The 22,329-nt window shown below is 58.1% G+C and overlaps 1 protein-coding gene across 2 annotated transcripts in view; it reads right to left on the bottom strand.

The window, feature by feature from the left end:
• Positions 1–22,329, bottom strand: part of CRTAC1 (cartilage acidic protein 1) — a 144,141-nt gene that overhangs the window by 15,571 nt on the left and 106,241 nt on the right. For both annotated transcript variants that reach the window (XM_062214141.1, XM_062214142.1), the window contains exons 5-8: positions 19,159–19,315; positions 7,586–7,720; positions 4,173–4,318; positions 1,751–1,887 (exon numbers count right to left, since the gene is read on the bottom strand). In XM_062214141.1, the coding sequence (XP_062070125.1) occupies positions 1,751–1,887; positions 4,173–4,318; positions 7,586–7,720; positions 19,159–19,315 (575 nt within the window). The remainder of the gene's footprint in view (positions 1–1,750; positions 1,888–4,172; positions 4,319–7,585; positions 7,721–19,158; positions 19,316–22,329) is intronic.

Here is a 22,329-nt window from a genome sequence, read left to right as displayed (position 1 = left end):
AGATTGGGGGCCTGTTTCAAGGCACAGGTGGGGTGACCACATCCCACAGCTGGCCTGGGAGAGCCCCTGTTTGCACCTGCTGTGCCGTGATGGCCAGGGCTTCCTTGTTCGCTCACTGTGTCCCGTTTGGACGAGGGGGTCCCTGGCTGTCCTTACTGCCACCACAGGGCTTGCAGACTCAAGCACACGAAGCTTTGGAGCCCAGGGCCTGACTGTGGCCCGGGGCCAAGGAGGCCACGATGTTCTGACCTGTGACAGGCAAGAAGCCCTTGCAGTGTGGGACTGGGAGGTGGGGACTAACCCTCCAGAGCTGCCCGCTCTGTGGCAGACCCAGTGGCAGTCCCTGAGCTGCGTGCCCAGGACCCAGCCATCTGCTTGGGGCCTTGGGGCACTGCCACATTCCTGGGAAGTGACTTGCTCTGCGCTGTGGAAGTACGTACACTACACCACTGGGCGGCCCCGTGGCGACCCTGTCCACCGACAGCCCTGAGCCAGCCCATCTTGGGCAGTAGGAAGGAAGGCTGAGTTTGGAAGCAGGCAGGGGCAGCGCCCTGGTTCTCTGGCCGCAGAGACGGGAGCTCTGGACTCTGCAGCTCAGGGGCCTGGCCAGTGACATGTTATTACCCGGAGAAGGAAAGCAGTGTCTCTGTTAACGAGCAATTGATCTTCTGCAATTAATCTGGAAGTTGTGAATAAGCTTTTTGCAAGGCACCTAATTAGTAAATCTGGTGCCTTTGGGGGTGATTACATCCAGTAAGGATGGATGCTTGGCTAATAATTATATTTTCAAACATGCTTAGTCACAGCTCACGCCTTTTATTAATAGTTGGGCCCTCCTGGGTAAGGAGGTAGAGACTTTGGACGCCAGGCAGGTGATCTGACCCATTTCCTGGACCCAGGCCTTTGGTCCACCCTCTCGGCCTCCCTACCCAGTCCTGGGCCCCGCTGGGGTGTTTAGGCCAGGAACAGCACATGACCTGAGGTACGTTCCCCAGCAGTGGTTCTGACCGTGACGAGGCAGCCCACTGCACATGGAGGAGTCTGGGCCCCTGGTCTCCTCCCCTACGCCCGCTCCGACTCTGATTGTGGAGATCCGAGTGGGCCCTGGGATCTGCACCCTATAGACACACTGGGCAGTTCTGTTGCGATTGGGCCGGCCCCTGAGAGAGAAGCATGATGGGTGAACAGGCAGCCCTCCCCTTCCCCCGGCCCGGGAACACAACGCCAGGTGTCTGCAAACCCGTCCGTCACTGACACTGGCGTCCTGGCCGACCATCAGTTGTCTCCTCTGGCACTTTGCAAAGAATGTTGCGCAGGGCGCCAGGCATGAGAGGAAGCCCTTGGGGACAGGGACAGGTGTCCTGTGGTCACGTCTGTTTAGAACACCCCGTCTATCTCTGGCAAAGCTGAAATATTTGTGGTCTTACTAGTGGCTCTGAGAAGCCTACGGTAAATAAAGCCGTTCATCTTGGCTCACCCCAGCCTCACCCAGACACATCTGTTCCGGGACGCTGTGGGTCTCTGTCTCCTGGAGCTGGGGCTTGGGGCACACTGAGGGCCTCAGCTCCTTGCCCAGGGGGCTCTGTCCACCCCCGCAGCCTCATGCTCTTGCCTTGTCTTCATCAGGGGCCCTCTTGGCACTGGCTGCCTGGCCCTGGCCATCCTTCCCTTCTGACTCCTGACCCTTCCTCCTGGACCCAGCCTCCTGGCTGTCAAGGGGGAGGGGCCACAAGCCGGGCGGGGCGTCTACCGGAAGAGGCGGTTGGCCGAGGGGCTGCGGTAGGCGATGTTGTTGAAGAAGATCTCCAGCTCCTGGTCATTGTCAAAGTCGGCGGCGATGACGGTGCGCACAGGGGAAGGCATGGAGAACTTGGGCGAGGCGATGTCCTGGAGGAGAGAGGGCAGGTCAGCGGGCGGGGTGAGGGCGCGGGCAGGAGCCGACCCTGTCTGCTCTGAGCGTGGGGGTGCAAAGACTGAGACCCAGCACTTCCTCTCTCATCTCCCCGGGAGGGACCTGGTGGTGGTGGTGGTGGGAGGCTGCCTCTAGGAGCTCAAGAGCTGCAGGCTGCCTGGAGGAGGAGGAGGAGGAAGGGTAATTGGCCCAGTTCACACCAGTGAAGTCCTCAGCCACCCCTATTCTGGACCACACTTAACCTTCTCAGCAGCCCCTAGAGGCAGGGCAGACATGAGTGCTCCCATTTCACAGGTGAAATAACTGAGACCTGGACAGAGGCAGGGTCTGCTGAAGCCAGAGCTTCTGCTTCTAGGTGCTGGGCCCATCCTGCTCCGTGCACTTTCTCCTCTGCCGTGAGTGGGGAGCCTGGTGGGCACTGTGCTCCGTCACTGCTGAGCTGAGCCATCCCGGGCAAGTCACTCAAGCTCCCGGCTCCACTCTGCTCATCAGCAACACGGGGACAAGCACAGCCGCCTGGGGGGTGAGGACTGCATATAAAACGCGTGGCCCAGAGTGGGCCCAGCCAGGTGGCTTGCCTCGTCCCCACCGTCGGCTCCTGGGAGGGGCACGAGGCTGCTACTGCCCTGATGCTGGCTCCCGGAGCCTGTTTGAGCCACTTGCTTTGTGGGGAGTGCAGTATCTAGAACATGTGGGGAAACTCCAGACCCAGTGCTGGGATAGCCTGGGGCGGGCCTGGCCAAGGGTCCCAAGGCTGGGGTTTGCTTCTGAAACAAGAGCAGCCTGTGCAGGGGACCTTGGTTTCTGGGCAGAATATCCGTCCCCACGCTACGTGGGTTTGTCCCTTCCAGCCCTGGGAGCCTGTGTGAAGGGGCCTGGAAGGGGCACACCAGCACCTCCACGAGGCCCCTCCGCCCCCAGGCCTGGCCCTGACCTCAGCCTCCTGCTGCAGCCTGCTCTGGTGGCCGCAGGCCTGAGCCTGCCTGGGTAAACTGCCTGTCTGGAACCAGGGACGGCGGCGGCAGTGATGAAGTTAAGAGCCTGGCCAGCTGGTCGGGGTGGGCTGGGCCGGGCCTTAGCCTTAAGAGCCGGGGAAGAGGGGGACCTCAGACCTAACTCTAACTCATGATTGTCCTATCGATCCTACACAGCCCCCTTGGGGTTGCCCCACTGCATGCCTGGGCTTCTGAGATAATGTATGCAAGCTCCTAGCACCGTTGCTGGCTCGTAGAGGCCCCTGACAAAGGGGGCACTGAGGGTGATGGGGGGCTTACTCGCGGGAGCTCTGGGAGGGGCTGGCAGGAGGGCCACTAGGATTTCTCGAGCCCCAGCACCTGACACGCAGGCCGGGACAGTTCGTTGCTGGGGGCCCTCCTGCACGCTGCCTGACGTTCAGTGGTGCCCCTGGCCTCTGCCCCCTGGGTGCCCACAGCTGTGACCGCCACGAAGGTCCCCAGATATTGTCCAATGTCTTAGGATGAGGGGCAAAGTCGTCTCTGCTGAGGACCTGAGTTGGAACGAAAGCCGGATAGGGACGGGATTGGCTGCGCTGATGTCAGGCCACGCCTCCTCCCCCGCCTGGAGAGCCAGAGGCCCGAGGCCCAGCTGGCAGGCTGGGCCCGAGCACCCAATGTGGCTCCTATCAGGGGCTTGTTGTGGTGGCCTCCCCATGTCACACAGACACAGGTCCCTGGAGACTTCCTTGGGACCAGAGAGCTTCAGGAAAACACTGGAACTTTCTCGCCCCCTTTGGAGTTTTTGGCAAGACCTGAGCACCTCCAGGACCACCCCTGGAATCAGCTTCAACGATCCCATGCCCTCTGCCATCCTCCTGAGAAAGCCCCAGGCTCAAGCTCCGCAGGCTGGCGGCACCTGCAGCACTGTCACCACACAGAGTCGCAGGGAGGGGCTTGAGGTCACCTCGCCCACCATCCGTCTGTCCTGAGCGGCAGCTGCTGGGAACACTGGGCCTCAGCCTCCCTCTCTCTCCCACTACGTCAACCAGGGTCTGAACCTCAACTTGGGATGCTCAGGCTGGAGCTGCCGATCAGGTTTCCCAGAAGCCGGCAGGAAAGGCGGCTGGATCCGAAGGAAGTCCGCCTCCCCTGTGCACCTGCTGCTGTCTGCTCTGGGCACCAGATCCACAGCAGCCCAGGCTGGAGACCGCTGGCCCCAGCCAGCCCCAGCCCCCGCTTAGCCTGGTGGGAGGCACGGGGCAGGGGCAGGGGGCCGGGGAAGGGCAGGAGGTGCCCCTTCTTACCCGAAAGCGGACCTTGCCGTGGATGCTCGTTTGCAGGTAGAGGCGGTGGGGGCCGTTCCAGTTGCCGTAGACGATGTCCACTTTGCCGTCGCGGTTGAAGTCGGCCAGGGCGACACCTCGCCCGTGCTGGTGGGGGTCGTCCACACCTGGGGGTGGGGGGCAGGGAGGGGAGAGGAGAGGAGGCAGTAGCCCTCAGGGCAGTGTAGCCTGCACTTTCCGTAAGCACTCTCCTCGGGGCACAAGGGAGAATGACCCTCAAACCTCCCTGGCCTGCTGGGCACCTCAGGTGTCTGGGGCAGGAGGTGGGACAGGGGTCTGGGTACAGAGAGGACCAGAGACTCACCCGCAAGCTGCTTTTACACAGCAAGCAGATTCTTTCTATTCCCGGTTGGGCAGCACAGGTGGGGGCGGGGACTGGAAGGACATCTGGAGGCCAAAGCCCCCACCCTGGCCACCCCAGTGTGGCCTCAGGGACACCTTGAATGTGACTCCTTTGCTGCAGTCTCTCAATGGCTCCCCAGGCCTCTGGGGTCAAGTTCAAATTCCTGCTTCAAGGCCCGGCCTGGCGGGGCCCCTGTCTGGCTCACCCGGTCTCTACCCAGTGCTGCTCTTCCCCTAACTCTGAGCTCTGCTCCCAGTGGTCCTTTCATGCCTCCAACAAACCAAGTTCTTTCCAGCCTCTGGGCCTCTGCTCAGACCGCTCTCTCTGCCTGAGGGACCTTCCTGGGCTCCTGGTTACCTGGCTGCTGGTTATTCTGCTCTCAGTCACAATGTCACCTCCTCAGGGAAGCCTTCCCTGATCTCCCACCCCGCCTCCAGCCTCCCCTTCCTCCGTGTCCAGTGTGGATCACCAGGAGCTGTGTTCCCTGGCGGTGTCCTTGTTGGGGTCTCACTTTCCGGGCAGACCCCACCCTCTGTGAGCTAGGACGCTCTTCCTGGTTGCCCTGTGTCTCAGTGTCTGCAGTGGCCTGGTGGGTTTGAGTAAGCGCCCGCGGAATGAATGAAGACACAAATAATTTGACAGAAGGCAAAGCGGGGACATCGTGACAGCAGAGGAAATACTGCAGCTGTGACAGAGGTGCCTTTCGAGACCGGGGAGGCAGGCTCTGTGCTCAGTGTCACCTGTGCACGGCACTCCTGGGGCGGGAGGGAGGGTGGCCTGGCCCGAGCAATGGCCTGACCTCTTGCCGCCCAAGGCAGACCTGCTCCCCCGGGCAAATGGGAGCCGAGACACGGGGATTGCCAACTGGATGTGCCCACACTGACTATCAGAGAACAAACAGCTGGTGCTCAGGGGGTGGGCAGCGGAACCGCGTGATGATTGAGGGGTGGGGTGCAGGGCACAGCTGCAAACCGGAAGTTCCTGAGGGTGGGAGCTGGGAGGAGGGGGTGAGACCTTCTGAGAACCTTGGGGGCTCAGCATCCGTGGGGGGTGGGCACGAAGGGGAGAAGAGGCAGTGAGACCAAGCAAGAGGGGATTTCCAGGAGACCGGGGCAGCCTCCAGTTCTAGGATTAATACCCCATTAATTCTCGGCCAAACTGCCCGGCCCGGGCGTCGGCGGCCTTCTGCGTTGGCCCATTTCTCTCCTATCCATGAGGCGCCTTGACAAGGAGCTGGTTCCCTTTCACGGGAACAGTCGGTGCCAGGCTGCGTTTCCCAGCAGCATCTGTTTGGGTGATGAATGCCCTCTTGACATGTCTTGTTAAACCTCTGCAATCATTCTGACTTTCAATTACGGGCCTCGCACCTTCCTCTCTCCTCCTGCCTGATACCTGCTCCCGCTCCAACGTGTCCGCTCACCTCCGCTTCGTCTCTTTCACACCTTATCAAGTCCTCGGGGCTTTCTCCACTACCCCTCCTCTTCGCTTTATGGGTTTTCAGCAATGAGGAAATTCGCTGGCAGAGTGTGGCACTGGGAGGGGGGGAGCCGGGGAGCTGTGCCCGACTTTGGCTTTGCTGGGAAGGGAGAAGGGGTCAGGTCAGGAGGCGGCTGGCTGGCTACGGGCTGGGGGCGGGCGGCTGTGCTGAGCCAGGAGTCCCCTCAAATGCAGCCTCCTGAGCAGAGGGCCGGCGGGGTGGGTTCTCTAAGTCAGAGGGTGCGGACGGGCTCTCGCTCCCGGCCTGGACAGCGGCTGTGGCCTGGCTGGCGCTTCTGGGACCTTCGGCTTTTGTGTCTAGATCCCCACCTGCCTCTTTTTCTGCAGTCAGAGCTCTGCTCTGTGCCTCCAAGAAGCAGGAGGAATCAAACAGTTCTTTGGCAAGGCAGGCAGGAAGGAGGGAGGGCTTGGACAGCAGACCGAGACCACTCTGTCTTCTTGGGTGGCCGCTGGGTGCTGAGCCTTGGGTCAAGAATGGATAGGACAGGGGCCGGCGCTGTGGCATAGCAAGAGAAGTCGCTGCCTGCAGCGCCGGCATCCCAAATGGGAGCCGGTTCTGGTCCCGGCTGCTCCACTTCTGATCCAGCTCTCTGCTGTGGCCTGGGATAGCAGTAGAAGATGGCTTGAGTCATTGGGCACCTGCCCCCTCATGGGAGACCTGGAAGAAGCTCCTGGCTCCTGGCTTTAGATGCACAGCTCCGGCCATTGCAGCCGTTTGGGGAGTGAACCAGCAGATGGAAGACCTCTCTCTCTCTCTCTGCCTCTTTCTCTGTGTAACTCTGACTTTAAATAAATAAATAAATCTTTTTAAAAAATGAATAGGACAGTGCCCCAGGGCTTGTAGGGCCCGTTGACAAATAATGATGGCATAGGAGAAGCCTAAGTGAGAGTCCATGCAGGGGTTATGAGAACACTCAGGAGGGGCCACTCTGCCAGTGGCACGGAGTGGGGGCGGGGCCAGGTAAGCCTTCACTGAGCTGACATCTGAGCTGAGCGTTCAAGGCTAGAGAGAAGAGCTGCAGATGGAGAAAGGGGACCGCAGTCCAGGCAGAGGGCATGGCAGGTGCAAAGGCCCTGCGGTTGATGAAGGAATGGGAAGGAGCACAGAGCTGAGAGCCTGGGACACTGCTTTGTGTACGTGTGTCCTGCTTGTTACTGCAGCTGTTTGTACACACATCTGTTTCTAGAGTATCAGTGCCTCTTCTGGGATGATCTTTGCCTTGTTCAGGTCAACTCCTAGCACCAGCGGGGCACTTAGCAGGGGTTCCATCAATGGTGACTGGATTGCACTGAACGCTTAAGACCAAACGGAGAGGGAGCCAAGAAGGGAAACTGAGGCTGAGACACAAGCTGGTCTCTGAGGATCACGGGCCAACTCCAGTCACGGGGGAGATGTCAGGGTCAGGCGGCCCAGACCCCCTTTCCCAGCAGCCGGGCCACGGGCGACATGGACTCCGAGGTGACGGCGCCGGTTCTGACCTCTCTGAGGCCGAGGAGGCCCCTGCCGGAGGGGGCGGGGCGGGGCGGCACTCACCGGCGCTGGCTGCGGCATCCACGAACGTGCCGTTGCCTTGGTTGTGGAAGAGGAAGTTGGGGCCGTTCTCGTTGTCGCAGAAGATGTCCGAGGCGCTGCTGCTGAGGATGGGGCCCACGCTGACACCTCGGCCCCCTAGGACGGCACACGGACCCCCAGTGAGCAGCAGAAGCAGAGCCCGGAGCGGCCTGCAGCATGGGGGCTGCCCCTGCCGCCTGGCAAAGCTGCAGAGGAGGTGGAGCCCTGGGGTGGGGGTGGCAACTCCGACCTTCCAGACACTGCTCGGAGGCCATCGGGGCTCATAGTCTCCCACTACCCGAGTGGAGACAGCACAGAGGGTGAGGCTGACCAGAGCCACATCGCTGTGTGTCAAAGAAATGCAAGCGTGCACTAGCAACAGGCCAGGGTGCTGCCCCTCCCTTCCCTCCATAGAGAACAGCTGACTCACATCATCCTAAGCCCAGCTTTGCTCAAATCGCAGGTGCACCTGACCACCTCCTCCACCCCAGTCCGAGTCTCACATCCGCTGATCACATATGCTGGGTGTGTCCCACAGGAATAGGCCCCAGCTCCAGGCACAGGACCAGGCCGCTCGCTTTGCTGCGTCTGACATAGCAGACAATCGTGTGCATCAACAGCGAGCTGGTTCCATGGCTACAGCGCATCCATGCTGCAGACCGGTCTTCAGCCACTGGAAAGCCTGGGCAGGTCTGCGAGCTTGGACTTGGAGGAGCGCCCACGACCCATTGTCAGGGGAAAGAGCAACCCTCCAAGTCATGGCTTTGTGGGATGGCATTTCCATGAAAAGGAAAGGCACGTACACGGCGTTTCTGAATATACGTGTTCTCGAAAGCTTGTTCAAGTTCAGGGAAAGTGGGACAGGCCACGCCCCACACTGCAAAAAAAAAAAAAAAAAAAAAAAAAAAAAACAACCAGGAGGATTTGGGGAGGGAAGGCGAGGCGGTAGTGGCCTTTCCTTTGAACATCTCTGCATTGTTTGGCTTGTTGCAACAAGAATTGCTCCTGCAGTTTGAAAGGGAAAGAATCCAATAAAGCGTATATTTAAAAAGGAAAGAAATCAAGCCAGCTGTACATTAGGCTTTGAAGTCTCTGAGATCAAGCGTGAGCTGCCCGTGTCAGGAAGTCCAGCCCTAACGCGTGCCGAGCGCACCGGCCCCAGCCAGCGGGCTTCAGCACAGACGCTGTGCTCGCCCGGTCCGCCGCCCCTACGCGTTGGGAATGAAGTGCAGAAAGCCGCCTGGCAGGACCGGGACGTGGGTTCCAGTCCCAGCTTGGCTTTGCACAGGTCGTGCGGGCTGGGGCAAGTTCTGTTACTTTCTCAGCCTCAGTTTTCCCATCTGTGAAGTGGACAGAGCCAGACTTGCCTTTTCCACTTTAGGGATTTTTGAGAGGATCAAACGAGGTGAGAGATACCTGTTAGAACGGGAATTCTTTTTTTTTTTTTTTTTTTTGACAGGCAGAGTGGACAGTGAGAGAGAGACAGAGAGAAAGGTCTTCCTTTTGCCGTTGGTTCACCCTCCAATGGCCGCCGCGGTTGGCGCGCTGCGGCCGGCGCACCGCGCTGATCCGATGGCAGGAGCCAGGTGCTTCTCCTGGTCTCCCATGGGGTGCAGGACCCAAGCACTTGGGCCATCCTCCACTGCACTCCCTAGCCACAGCAGAGAGCTGGCCTGGAAGAGGGGCAACCGGGACAGGATGGGTGCCCCGACCGGGACTAGAACCCGGTGTGCCTGCGCTGCAAGGCGGAGGATTAGCCTAGTGAGCCACAGCGCCGGCCTAGAACGGGAATTCTAAAAAAGACTAAAGTGTCAGCGAGAGTGCAGAGGAAAGGGAATCCTTGTACTGTTGACGGGAGTGGGAATGAGTACAGCCAGTATGGAAAACAGTATAGAGGCTCCTCAAGAAATCAAAACTAGGGGCCGGTACTGTGGCACAGCAGGTTAAGCTGCTGCGTGCAGCGCAGGTGTGAATTATGGGTGCTGGTTCAAGTCCCGGCTGCTCCACTTCCAATCCAGCTCCCTGCTAATGGGTCTGGGAAAGCAGTGGAGGATGGCTCAGGTGCTTGGGGCCCTGCACCCACACAGGAGACCTGGAAAAAGCTCCTGGCTCCTAGCTTTCGCCTGGCCCAGACCTGGTCATTGGGGTCATTTGGGCAGTGAACCAGTGCATGAAGACCTCTCTCTCTCTCTGTGTATTTCTCCCTCTTTCTTTGTAACTCTGCTTTTCAAATAAATAAAATAAATCTTATAAAAAAGGAAATTAAAAATAGATTGTCCTATGGGCCAGCAATCCCAGCACTGGGTACACACCCAACAGAACTTCAATCAGTATGTTGAAGCCATCTGCACTCACATGTTTATTACAGCACAGTTCAGTGTCAAGCTACAGGATCAACCTAGGTGTTTATCCGCTGATGAATGGGTAAAGAAAACAGAGACAAAGAAATGCTAAGAGATGAAACGTTAATCACCCTGATCTGATCATTCTGCATTGTATACATGTACTGAATTATCCTCTTGGTCCTCATAAATATGTACAAACATTGCGTGTCAATTAAAAAGCAAAAATAACACTCGAGAAGAAAATGTGGCAGAGACACACAATGGACCATTATTCAGTCTGAAAAGAGAGGGTCTTGTCTTTGTGACAGCATGGATGGACCTGGAGGGCGTTACGCCAAGAGAAAGAAGCCAGCCCAGGGGCAGACACTGCAGGTGCAACCTGAAAAAGTGGCACTCACAGACGCACAGGGTGCAACAGTTTCCAGGGGCTACGGCTGGGGCTAGGCGAGCAGGGGACGTGTTGGTCAGAGGATAGGAGTTCATGAGCTCTGCGGACAACTTGCTGACTATAGTTACCAACCAGGAACAAGGGGACCTCAGGACCAGTACAGCCAGTACAAGGGGACCTCAGGACCGGCACAGCCAGTACAAGGGGACCTCAGGACCGGCACAGCCAGTACAAGGGGACCTCAGAAAGTTCATGGAACACGGAATGAAAAGATGCTTATTTTTATGTACAATTTTTTTTTGAAATCCATGCACAGTGTTTCATAATATGCACTTTCCATGAGCTTCATGAAGATGCTCCTATACTTGAAGTGACTAGGGGAGCTTACGTGTTCTCAACACAAAGTGTGTGCAGTAATGTGGATTAGCCCGATGTAGCCATTGCACAGCGTAGACATCTTATAAGACATCATGTTGTACATGACAACTACACACAATGTTTGACAGCTTAAGAAATGAAATGAAATCTAAGAAAGGGCTTCGGAGACCAGCTGCGGGTGTCACAGTGAGGGGCCCCGCCTGGATCAGACCCTGCGCCCTAACAAGATCCTTGGTGGTGTGCGGGCACCATCATGTTCCAAGAGCACTGCTCCAAGGGCTGCTCAGCAGAGGAAGAGCAGTCGCCAGGGGGCTGCAGAACTTGCTTTTTAAAAAACCAGGCGAGGGCCGGCGCCGTGGCTCAACAGGCTAATCCTCCGCCTAGCGGCGCCGGCACACCTGGTTCTAGTCCCAGTTGGGGCGCCAGATTCTGTCCTGGTTGCCCCTCTTCCAGGCCAGCTCTCTGCTATGGCCCGGGAGTGCAGTGGAGGATGGCCCAAGTGCTTGGGCCCTGCACCCCATGAGAGACCAGGATAAGCACCTGGCTCCTGCCTTCGGATCAGTGCGGTGCGCTGGCCGCAGCGGCCATTGGAGGGTGAACCAGTGGCAAAGGAAGACCTTTCTCTCTCTCTCTCTCTCTCTCTCACTGTCCACTCTGCCTGTCAAAACAAAACAAAATAAAACAAAACAAAAAAAAAACCGGGCGAGACCCTGGCAGACTTGTGTGATGCAGGCCCCCAGCCGCCCAACGTGGGTTGGGGCTGACGGTTTCCTAAGGCCCCTGTGCTAACATGAGAAGGGCTCTCTCTGCTTTGCAAGACGGCACTGGATGAAATCACGGAGCCTGCCCCCTGGTGCTGGCGTTCACGGCCAGGGAGATGGCTGGGCAAGGGCACAGCCATTCTTCTCACTCAGGGTCGGAGTCCTTGCTAGCATACGCCGGGCCCTGTGCTTCCATCGAGAGCGCCTGCGCCTCCTGAAACCAGCCTCGTGGTCCCCATCATTCTTGGGGTGCATCCTCCGAGGTACAGCATCTGCTTTCCATGGGGTCTGGGATAGGGTGGCTTTCGGGGGTCTTTCCAAGGCCAGCAGGAAGGGTACTCAGCCACACCCTGGGTGCCACCTCTGCCCATTGAAAGAGGAGCCACTGAGTGGCTGCTGGCTGCTGTCCCTGCCCTGGTCCTGCCCGATTCCAGCCTGGGGCTGGCTTCCGTGAGAAAGCACTGGCCCTGGCCACCGGAGGTTCCAGGTGGCGCCCAGGGACCCGCCGCCATGCGCCTCCATGCTTCTCCACTCTGCAGCCTCCAGTTTCCTCTCTGCCTCTGGCTCCCAAGCCGTGACACATTCCCTTCATTTTCTGCAAAGCAGGTTATTTCCCTTTTGGACAAATTTCTAAATCTTTCTAATTAACTAATTGGGTTGGGTTGAAGCCTCGCACCATTTGTAACCTGTAATTACTAGAAAATTGCCATGGTAACCACACTACTAATTAGTGACAATTTATTGCCATGGCAACTGGACCATAACAGAGATGTTACCCACAACTCCTTCTTGGCAAGTTGGCTGTGCAGTTGGGGAGCAGGTGAGCCGACAGTCAGGGAGCCCGCCTCCTGGGCACCAGCCCCAGCTGCCTCAGGGAGGGGCCCCAACTGCACTCGGAGACAGGGGCAGCCAGGTGTCCGCACCTCCCATCGATGCCACAGGGGAAACCAACTTCCAGGTCTTCAAGCCTACCTACTGTGGTAAATGGAGCCTGTCTCTCCTACTCCCTGCCTGTTCTCTGTCTTGTTCAGCAGCTATCAGAACCTTCCCTTTCCTCTTCTTCCTCCCATCCCTCCCTCTCTCGTCTCTCTCCTTCCTTTTTGAAAGGTAGAATGACTGAGAGAGGGAGGGAGACAGAGAGAGATCTCCCATCTGCTGGGTCACTTCCCACATGTCTGAAACAGCTGGGGCTGGGCCAGGCTGAAGTCAGGAGCCAGGAACTTTATCCGTGTCTCCCACAGGGGTGGCAGAGACCCAAGTACTTGAGGCTCTCTGCCTCCCAGAGTGTGCAGCAGCAGGAAACGGAAATCAGAAGCACATCTGGGACTTGAACGCAGGCCTGCCCACATGGGACACAGGTGTTCCGAGAGACGTCGTAACCGCGGTGCCAAACACCCGCCCCTCTTCTTCCTCCTTTGTCACCCTCTCCTACGCCTCCTAAGGTTCAGCACACACATGGGGCTCCCCAGGGCACCTAGGGACAGCCGTGTTGAGCCTTGGAGAACGACGTCCTGACACAGTGAACTCTGCTCGCATCCATCAGATGCGGATGTTTTTCACTGGAGGCCAGCACATTCTCTTGGGGACACGCGGCTCCCCAGCTGAGGCTGGAGGCTTGGGCTGTGATCAGTAAGTGCAAGTGCGAGCTGTGTGACCTTGGGCACATCACTGACCCTTTCTGGCTTCTGTTTTCTCACCTGTAACGTGAGATTGACGATAATAATCGCTCCTTCTCAGGGCTGTCATAAATACTAAGTGAGCTGGTTTTTGGAAGGTACCTTGGAAAATGTCAGGTGCCACACAGTCATTAGCTGGGACTATTTACCACCTGCTGGGTGAATAATACGCCTTTATTTTCCCCCAGCACTTTCACGCTTCAAAGGCCGCCTCGGTCTGCAGTTGGGGTATAAATGACCCCCCCGCCATCCCTCCCTGAGGGCACCCCATGTTCTCCTGCCACATTGCAGCACTGGCTCTGATGGTTTGCTCCTTGGGCCCAAGCCCGTGGGGCAGCCTTGGCTATGTGAACGAAACGCCGGCACTTGGGCGATGCAGACTCTGCCTAGCACAACTCAGCGGCAGGTGACCCATCTCAGCTCACACCTAGTCCCCAGGGACTCAGAAGTAAAAAGCATGGGGGAGGGGATGGTTGTAGGGAGGGGGCTAGTTGTAGGAGGGGGCTGATGCAAACTGTGGTCTGAGGACAAGGGGGAGTGGGCAGCACAGAGACTGGTGGTGACAAGCAAAGGCTTGTGGTTTCTTGCCTGGTTCTACCCTGCACTAGCTGCAGAAATGTGGGAAGTGTGTCCTCCAGGCCTTAGTCTCCTGCCCTGTAAAATGGGTGGGGAAAAAGGTCTCCAATGTTCCTTCCAGCTTTCCTGTCCAATGAATGTGTCCTCCAGGGTGGACCATAGGAGAAATGGGCTGGCCGATGATTCCTGCAAATGGAAGATCTCTTTCTCTCTGTAACTTTGTGTTTCAAATAAATAATTTTTTTTTTTTTTAAAGCAGGACGGGGGCCAGTGCTGTGGAGTAGCGGGTAAAGCTGCTGCCTGCAGTGCCGGCATCCCACATGGGCGCCAGTTCCAGTCCCGGCTGCTCTACTTTCAATCCAGCTCTCTGCTATGGCCTGGGATAGCACTCGAAGATGGCCCAAGTCCTTGGGCCCCTGCACCCACATGGGAGACCTGGATGAAGCTCCTGGCTCCTGGCTTCGGATTGGCTTAGCTCTGGCTGTTGCAGCCATTTGGGGAGTGAACCAGCAGATGGAAGACCTCTCTCTCTCTCTCTGCCTCTCGTTCTCTCTCTCTATAACTCTGACTTTCAAATAAATAAGTAAATCCTTAATAAACTCACCAGAACATTTAAAAAAAAAAAAAAAGCAGGATGGCAACAGACCCTCTCATCCTAAATTTCCTGAAAAACCCTAAAAACAGAGAAACACTGTGTTGATGCTGGAGTTGCTATTTCCTAGCCCCATGGAAGTCTTCAGATGCTGGGTAGGGCTCCACTGCTACATGACGGAGGGCGTTAAATAGGGCACTGCCACCACCCCGGGCCCTCCTGCCCTGCTCTGCAGGGGGGAGGGAAGGGAAGTGGGCGGGAGGACCCCCGAGGGGGAGAGCCCACTGCAGCTCACTGGTGGCCGCAGGAGGGAGGCCCCTTCTCTGCGTGCACCTCCAGCAGGAGGTGGCCAGAAGGAGCTGGCTGGGATGAGAGGGTGGGGAAGGGAGGGGCAGCTCCCCTGGAGGCCAGGCCTGCAGTCCCGCATGCCAGGCGTCGCACACTCAGCTCATCTCGGCGTCTCACAGCACGGGGGATGGCTCGTCACCGTGTCTTCCTTGTTTTAAAATGACAGATAAAAAATTGCGCATATTTATCAGGTACAACATATTCTTTTAAAACGATCTAACGATCTATCTATCATCTATCTGTCATCTATCTATCTATCTATCACCTATCTCTCCTAACCACTGGCTTATTACCCAAATGCCTGCCCTAGCTGGGGCCAGGACTGAAACTGGGAGCTGGGGACACCATCTAGGTTTCCTGCATGGCTGCTAGGAATCCCCAGGTGCCTCCCAGCACCCCCGTGAGCAGGAAGCTGGGGTCAGGAGCCGGAGGCAGGTATGGGACTCAGGCATTGGACATGGGATGTGGGCACCTTGCCTGCTGGGCGGAGTGCCCACCCAACACCATGGGCTGTTATGGAATGGCTGAACCCAGGCAGTCAGCACATGAGTTACCTCACAATTATATTTTTTTGTGACGGGAACATCTGACGTGCACTCTTAGCAATGTGCAGTAATAAAACCCATTGTTACACGACAGCGCACTTGAACTCAGTCCTCTTAGCTCATTGAAACTTTGCATCACCAACAGCGCCCCAAGGCCTCAACCCCGCATCGCCACCGGACTCAAGGGTGGCGCAGTCACAGTCAACAGGCAGGAGAGTCACAACCCAAACCCATCACTTCCCAAACATTTCTCCTAGAGCTGTGTCTCCATAGAGAAGGGACCGGCGCTGGCAGGCCCGGGGGTGTGGCCCCGAGCGGCCACCCCTGGCCTGATGCGTCTTTAAACTCCCTTTTGTTAGCTGAGAAAAAGGAATACAGGACTACAGTTCTACAACAGATCTGTGACGCACAGGGAAAGAGTCCCTGTGCCCCCGGGGGGCCTGGGCCCAGCCCTGCCTCCTCCACTGCCTGTGCTCCCCCCGGGCAGCCGCGTGCTGGCGGCCCCCGCCCCGCAGTCCCGGCTGAGCTGCTGTGGGGCTCGGCCAGCAGGCCTCAGCTGGGCTTTCGGCATCTCCGTCTCCTCCGGTAATGACTTCCTATAAATCAGAGCTGCCCTCGCTTTGTTCACACTGCTCCTGGCCAACAGCAAAACTCCCCACCCCACACCATAAATCCACCTGCATTTTCTTTCCAAATTTCTTTTAAGGCTTCTTTAATTACCACCTTGTAGCCCGGACAGATGCTCCCTCAGAGGGTGAGGCCAAAACACAGCATTCCTGGCGGGGGCGGGGGTGGGGAGCTTCGGGGACCCAGGGTCAAGGGAAGGGGGGATCCTGGCCAGGCTGGCGGGCAGGCAGGGCACACATGGAGGATGTTTTCAGGGTGGGGCTGGGCCTGCCCCTCTGTGTGACCCCTGGGTCCCCTGTGCCCAGGAGATGCCCGCACGGGGCTCTGGGGCCACTCCATGGCAGACACTTCCTATGAGCCAGGCCACGCACCAGGCACACCCCAGCTCCCTCCATTCATTCTCTCAGCACTCCGGTTGGGAAGGAGAGAAGACCCAGGCTGGAGAGGTTGAACTTGCCCATTGCTGCCTGGACTAGCGGCCAGTGGAGTGGGGTGGGGTCTGCGCCCAGCAGCCGCTCTGCCAGTCTGCAGTTGAACACTCTGAGAGGTCGAGGGACCTGTCCAAGGTCGCCGGGCTGCGAAGGCAGCACAGGACTCTTGGTTCCCACAATCCCCCTACTCTGGTTCCAGGCCCTTGGTCCTGGCGAGCACACATTTCTCAGGACTTCCAGGCAGGACAGCTCCTGGCACCATCCTGGCTCCAAGAGGCTGTGGGCAGCTGGGGAAGTTAGGATCTGGGGCTCTCAGGGAACCAGGAGATGGGGGAGTGGTTTTGCTGCTGCCCCTAAGAGTGCCAGCTGCTGTCACTCCTTGCCCTCCAGAGGCCTGAGTCCCTGGAGAATGGACACACTGGCCGCTAGATGGCACTGTGACCCAGCAGAGTAGCAGCCGCCCCAATTGATAGTGTCTAAGAGTAGGCCTCCCCTCCCCCTCCCATGGGGCAGGACAGCTGGTGTACGGGGCAGGCGGCACTGTGGCCAGACCTGCAGCCAGTGTGACTGGGCCTCCCCGCCGCTGCCCCGAGCACCGCAGGCAGGCGACCTCTGCGGCCACAACCTGGGGCCTCCGTTCAAGTCCTGAGCTCCAGTCCCTAAGGCTGCATTCTCAGTGGGCACGCAGCCTTCCCCTCCACCAGCCCCTCGGCCCTACAGGCTGCAGCAGGTGCAGGCTGGTGGTCACGGAGAGGGTCACACACCAGGAGGGGGCTCTCACTGCTGGTTCTCTCCTGTGTGACCTTGGGCGGTGCCTTCTCCTCTCTGGGCCTTGGTCTGTGGCTTTGTAAAATGGCAGGGTCTCCCCACTCCTGCAGCTGCGCAGCAGGTGAGTGCTGTGGGGTTTGGCTCCCTGAGCGCACATCTGGCCGTGGCTTGCTTTCCCCTCAGCCTGCTCAGGATTCTGCCCATCCCTGGCACTTGGCCTGGTACTGAGCACTGGCCACGTGCCCAGAGCCTCAGCCATCAGGCCGGGCTCAGCATGGTGGCCCTTACGTTTGGGGTCCATTTCTGGGGGCTCAGGGGCTAGGTTTCCAGCCAGATGTCCATGTGTCATTCGCAGAGCGACAAGGAGGGGCTTGCAGGGCAGTGTTGGGGGGACTTGGCGGGCTGGGGAAGGCAGGCAGAGAGAATAGTAACTTGCTGGGCCAAATAGCTTCCTGTTGGCCAAATGGCTTCTGGAAGTCGGCAGCACCGCCGTGATGCGTCCTCTGGGCACGCCAGCTGCCCCGGCCTCCCTCCATGCCTCTGCAGAAGCTCCTCTCCCTTCCTTGAGCTGCCGTGCGCCCAGCACAGCCTCGCACAGTTGGCTGGCGCTCCCAGCCCCACGCCTGCTCCTCAGCTGTCTCTTCTCGGGCCCCCTCCTTCCCTCCCCTCAGTTCCATGCCAGCCCAGCCAGCGTGAACAGCGCCCCCTTCTCCCCCAGCAGCCATGCTGCAACCTTCCGAGTTCTTTTATTCTCTGTATCACTCGCTCTCCCTGCCTCGGCTGCGTTCCGTGGCATCATGTTCAAGTGCTTCACCCCCCCTCCCCTCCTCCTGCAAGATCAAGGCACTTAATTGCCAAGCCAGCCCAGTGCACGGAACGGGGCTCTATTTGGGGAAAAAAATCGACTGTACAAATCTCGGCTGAAGCGCCTGCATGTTTATTCCCTCTCCCAGGGAAACATGGTTTATTACCGACACTCGGCCGTCCTGCCGTACGTTCTCGCACGGAGTTCTCAGGCACTTTGATGGGGCCTGAGCCGTGCGAACTATTTTATTGTTCAGTCATTTGTCCCCACAAACTTTGTCAGACAGGCTGCCATTAATCTCCACCGCTCACCAAGCTGGAGACTTGGCTGGAGAAAGGCGTCACGAACCCGGGGGAGGCAGCGGCCGCCTTTTCTGGGTAGGGCGCTGAGATGACGGCCCACTAGGGTGTCCAGAAGCAGGGGGATGGCCCACATGACGCCCAGTCCACCCCCACCCCACCCAAGTATCCTTCTGGCCCCAGGGTTCAGAGGCGGGGGCTGCCGCTTGGGGGTCTCTACCCAAGATGGGACGGATTCGTTGGGAAGGTCGGGCAGCGGGAGCATCTGTGTATCCCAAGTGAGGCTGGAGCTCACCAGACACCGCTGTGCACAGCCTGGCTTCCTGATTTTTGGAACGCAAACCCGGAACTGGGACGGCTCTGCCCTCAGTGGGCTGCTGGCAGGTTATCAGAGTGTGGCCAGCAGCCGTGGCCTCCCTGGGCAGGTCCCCTGAAAGACTCTGACCGAGGTCCTTCCCCCCCATCTCCGCCACCGCCCCGAGAGCCAAGCGGGGAACGGGCCTTCCGGAAAGGGGAGGTCTGGAAACAAGAACACGATCCTCTGAGCTCAGTTATCCATGACCGGACTCCGCCGATGTATGGGGATTTAGCCCTCCATTCGGGCTGCTTACGTGTAAGTAAATAATTTCATCTGCTGTTGGGCAACAAAGAGTGATTTAAATCTCACCCTTTGTTTCTCCTGCAGAACCTCATGGGGTAGGGCAGGGAATGCGCAGGAGGCTCCAGGGAGCAGCTGGTGCCTCACCCCACTTTCCCACAAACCCCTGGGCCTGCTGTCCCCACCGGACCCCCTAAGGCTGGCAACCTGGCACAGATCTCACCAACCCCTGGACAGGCAGCGGGGGAGGAGCCTTCTGCAGCACTCCCCTTCCCCCCCCCCCTTCCTCCTCTCGGAACAAATTCAACTTCAACACATGGGCACACCTGCTCCCTGTGGTCTCTGGAGAATCAGAGCCAGGCTCGCAGGGGCCCGGCCCTGACCCCCAGCCCACAGCCTGCACGGTCACTCTGCATACCTGTGTACTTGCTGACCCCAGCCTCGGCAGCCACGTCTCTGAGCGCCAGAATGCCCCGGGAGAGGTCGCTGGCCTCGGGGTCCATCTCAATGAGCGCGTCAGGCCCCACGTTGCCGTAGGCATAGTTGGCAATGTAGATAGAGTAGCGTCCGGAGCCCTGGGGGGAACAAGGGGAGGGAGTGGGGTGAGCAGCCCGCCTTGGCTCTGCACCATCTGTCCCCAGCTGCCCTGCCCCCACTGAGGCTCGGGGCTCAGTCCAGGGGGTTGGGCTCAGCGGGCAGTGCACACGGTAACTCCAGAGGGGCTGCTCTCCAAGGCTGTAATGTGAACGCCACCCCCAGAGTGGCCCAGCGAAGCAGCAGTGGGCTCCTCCTCCCATCCTGTTCCGGTAGAACACACCCCTCCCTCTCCCCCACAGCCACCTTTTTATAGACAATTTTCTAATGTGCCTCCCTCCAGCTGCGCTCGCTCCAGCTGCCAGCCAGGGTAGCTGCTCAATAAATATTTGCTGATTGATTGATCCACCAATTCCCATCATTCTCAGCCTCTGTCTCACTCTCTCATTACCCCCACCCATCCAAGCTCACCCCAGCCAAGATGACAAGCAAATTCCCGAGCCACCTCCCTTTCCCCTCCCGGACTCCGGTCCTCCTTCCGCCTCCCAGTCCCTTCTTCCTCCCTTGATAGCAGAGAGAAAGCTCTCATTGCTTCTGCCTCTAGAACAGTCTTGGGCATCTTCCCCCTCTATGCACCCAGGAGAGGCCTTGGACACCAGCCCCTCTTTGCTGGAGTCATTCTCTCGTCCAAAACAGTGCTGCGGAAAGATTCTCTGCTGCCTGTTATTAGAACAGTGTTATTTTTTCCGTAGATGCTTCCTCCTTCCCGAGAGATGCACACTTCCTAAATCAGTATTCTAGCTTTCCTCTCACTCTTCTCATCGCTTCCTTCCGAGTAATCAGACAACAAACATTTCTTGAGCACCTACTGTGTACAAGGTGGCCTGCTAGGGGGCACTAAGGACAAAGTCCCTATCCGTGGGTGGTTTTGGTTTGAAAGGCCAGAGGACACAGAGGAACAGCCGGGCGCCAGGCAACGGGACCGTGCTCTCATCACTCTCCCAGCCCTCTCTGCCTGCTTCTCTTACCCCATGGCACCATGACCAGAATTTTCATCCCATCTAACCGCCAGCTGATTTTACACGTTTTTAGGGGCCGTTTGCTTCACTGATGCTGATTGAGAGCCAAGGGAGTCTGAATGGTGGGTGAGGCCCAGGCGAGAGCTCAGGGCCTCCTGAGGGATGTGGGTGCACCTGCAACCACTGGAGTAAGTGGCAGAGACTGTGGACAGGATGTCCCGGAGCTTGGAGGAGGAGCTGCCAGCCCAGAGGCAGAGCACCTCCCTTGGAGAGGAAAAGGTCTCCCCAGGGGAGTCTCAGCTAGGAGAAGTGGAGGGGGAAAAGGCTTCCAGGCAAAGATGAGCAAGAGTGATGCACCCAGGGGGACGGCAGCAGCTCGGGTCCAGTGTTGCTGGAGTAGGAGCTGCAAGGCAGGCAGTGTCAAGGTGCGAAGCTGGAGAAGGCGACAAAGCTGGCCCCTGAAGACTTCCCTGCCCCCTCTTCTAGTTACCCGAGTCTCCGGCCTGCTACCCAGGGCACCACACAGATCTTGCTACTCAAAGTGGGCCTTAGACTAGCAACACCAGTGACTTCTGGGAGTAGGCTGAGAACAGAAGCGCAGACCTGCAGAATCCGAATCTGCATTTGAAGGAGACCCACGTGGTTCCCAGTTTGTTGGCTTCTTGCAAGGTTCTTCCTATCACAGGAGCTTGGTGTGTGTGTGTATGTGTGTGTGTGTGTGTGTGTGGAACGACTGGATGGAGAGTGAATGAGGGGGCCGCGGGGAAAGCGTGCCACCGTGAGCCGCTCCCGACCCCACCAGCTGTTAGCAAGCTCATCAACAAATGGGCAATTAAGTGCAAACGGACTGCAGTGCATTCTGCTAGAGACCAGGGTCTTTATATAGTCCGGTGATACCTTACTGAAGCTCCTTACTTCAACTTGCTGGGGTGATCAAATGGATAAACACTGATGGCTTACGGTGATAGGAGACTGCAACAGCCCGCATGGAACTTGACCACAGTGATTCTGGCAAGGGGAGATGATTCCAGAGGAAGGAGGATGCTTCTGCAGCTTTAGGTCCTGGCCAGGGGTTCTCACATTCTGCATCAGAATCCACTGGAGGGCCTGTGCAGACACACATGCTGGGGGCCGGCATTGCGGCACAGCGGGTTAAGCTGCCACCTGTGATGCCAGCATCCCATATGAGCAATGGTTCAAGTCCTGGCTGCTCCATTTAAGATCCAGCTCCCTGCTAATGCACCTGGGAAAGCACTGGAAGCCCAAGCATTTGGGCCCCTGCACCCACATGGGAGACTTGGATGGAGTTTGGGGCTCCTGGCTTTGGCCTGGCCCATCCCCGGTTGTTGTAGGTATTTGGGGAGTGAACCAGTGGGTGGAAAATCCCTTTCTCTCTCTGCTTCTCCCCACCCCCACCCCTGTCGTTATTCTGCCTTTCAAATAAGTGGAGTGAATCTCAAGAAAAGAGCCGCAGCTGCTGGCCCCAGCCCCGTTTCTGAGTCAGGAGGTGTGGGCTGGGCTCTGAGAGGTCCCAGTGATCTGGATGCTGTTGTTCCGGGACCCCACCTGGAGAACCACTGGTCTAGGGTGATCTACCTGGGTCCCAGTCCAGGTGGGGCCCTCACTGGCTCTGCGTCCTTGGGCAAATCCCGCACGGCCTCCAGCTGCATTCTGTCACATGTTAAATGGGGATCGCATTCCACCCGCTTCCTGGCAGGGCTGCTGAGAAGATGCAATGAGACAACGTATGTGAAAGGTCTTTGAAAAGACAAAAATGCTATATAAACATGAGGCATAATCATTATCGATCAGGCAACGCTTCTTGTAAGAGATCGTTGGCTTGGAGCCTATCCAGAGGCTGGGGAGTGATGAGACGGCCGAAGATGCAGGGCAGGCGGGGGTTCAAGGTTTGGGTGAAGATGAGTAGGAGGGGGAGGGGAGAGGGAGGGAACAGCGCGGGTGGGGCTGGGCTATTCGTCTGGTGCCCTGGCTCCCAGATGGAGCATCACAGTCACATGGGCTAACAGGGCTCACTG

Source organism: Lepus europaeus, chromosome 17 (assembly GCF_033115175.1).
Source record: "Lepus europaeus isolate LE1 chromosome 17, mLepTim1.pri, whole genome shotgun sequence".
Taxonomy (NCBI): Eukaryota; Metazoa; Chordata; class Mammalia; order Lagomorpha; family Leporidae; genus Lepus; species Lepus europaeus.
The sequence above is the reverse complement of the archived record's forward strand: the minus strand, read 5'-3'. Positions and strand labels throughout refer to the sequence as shown.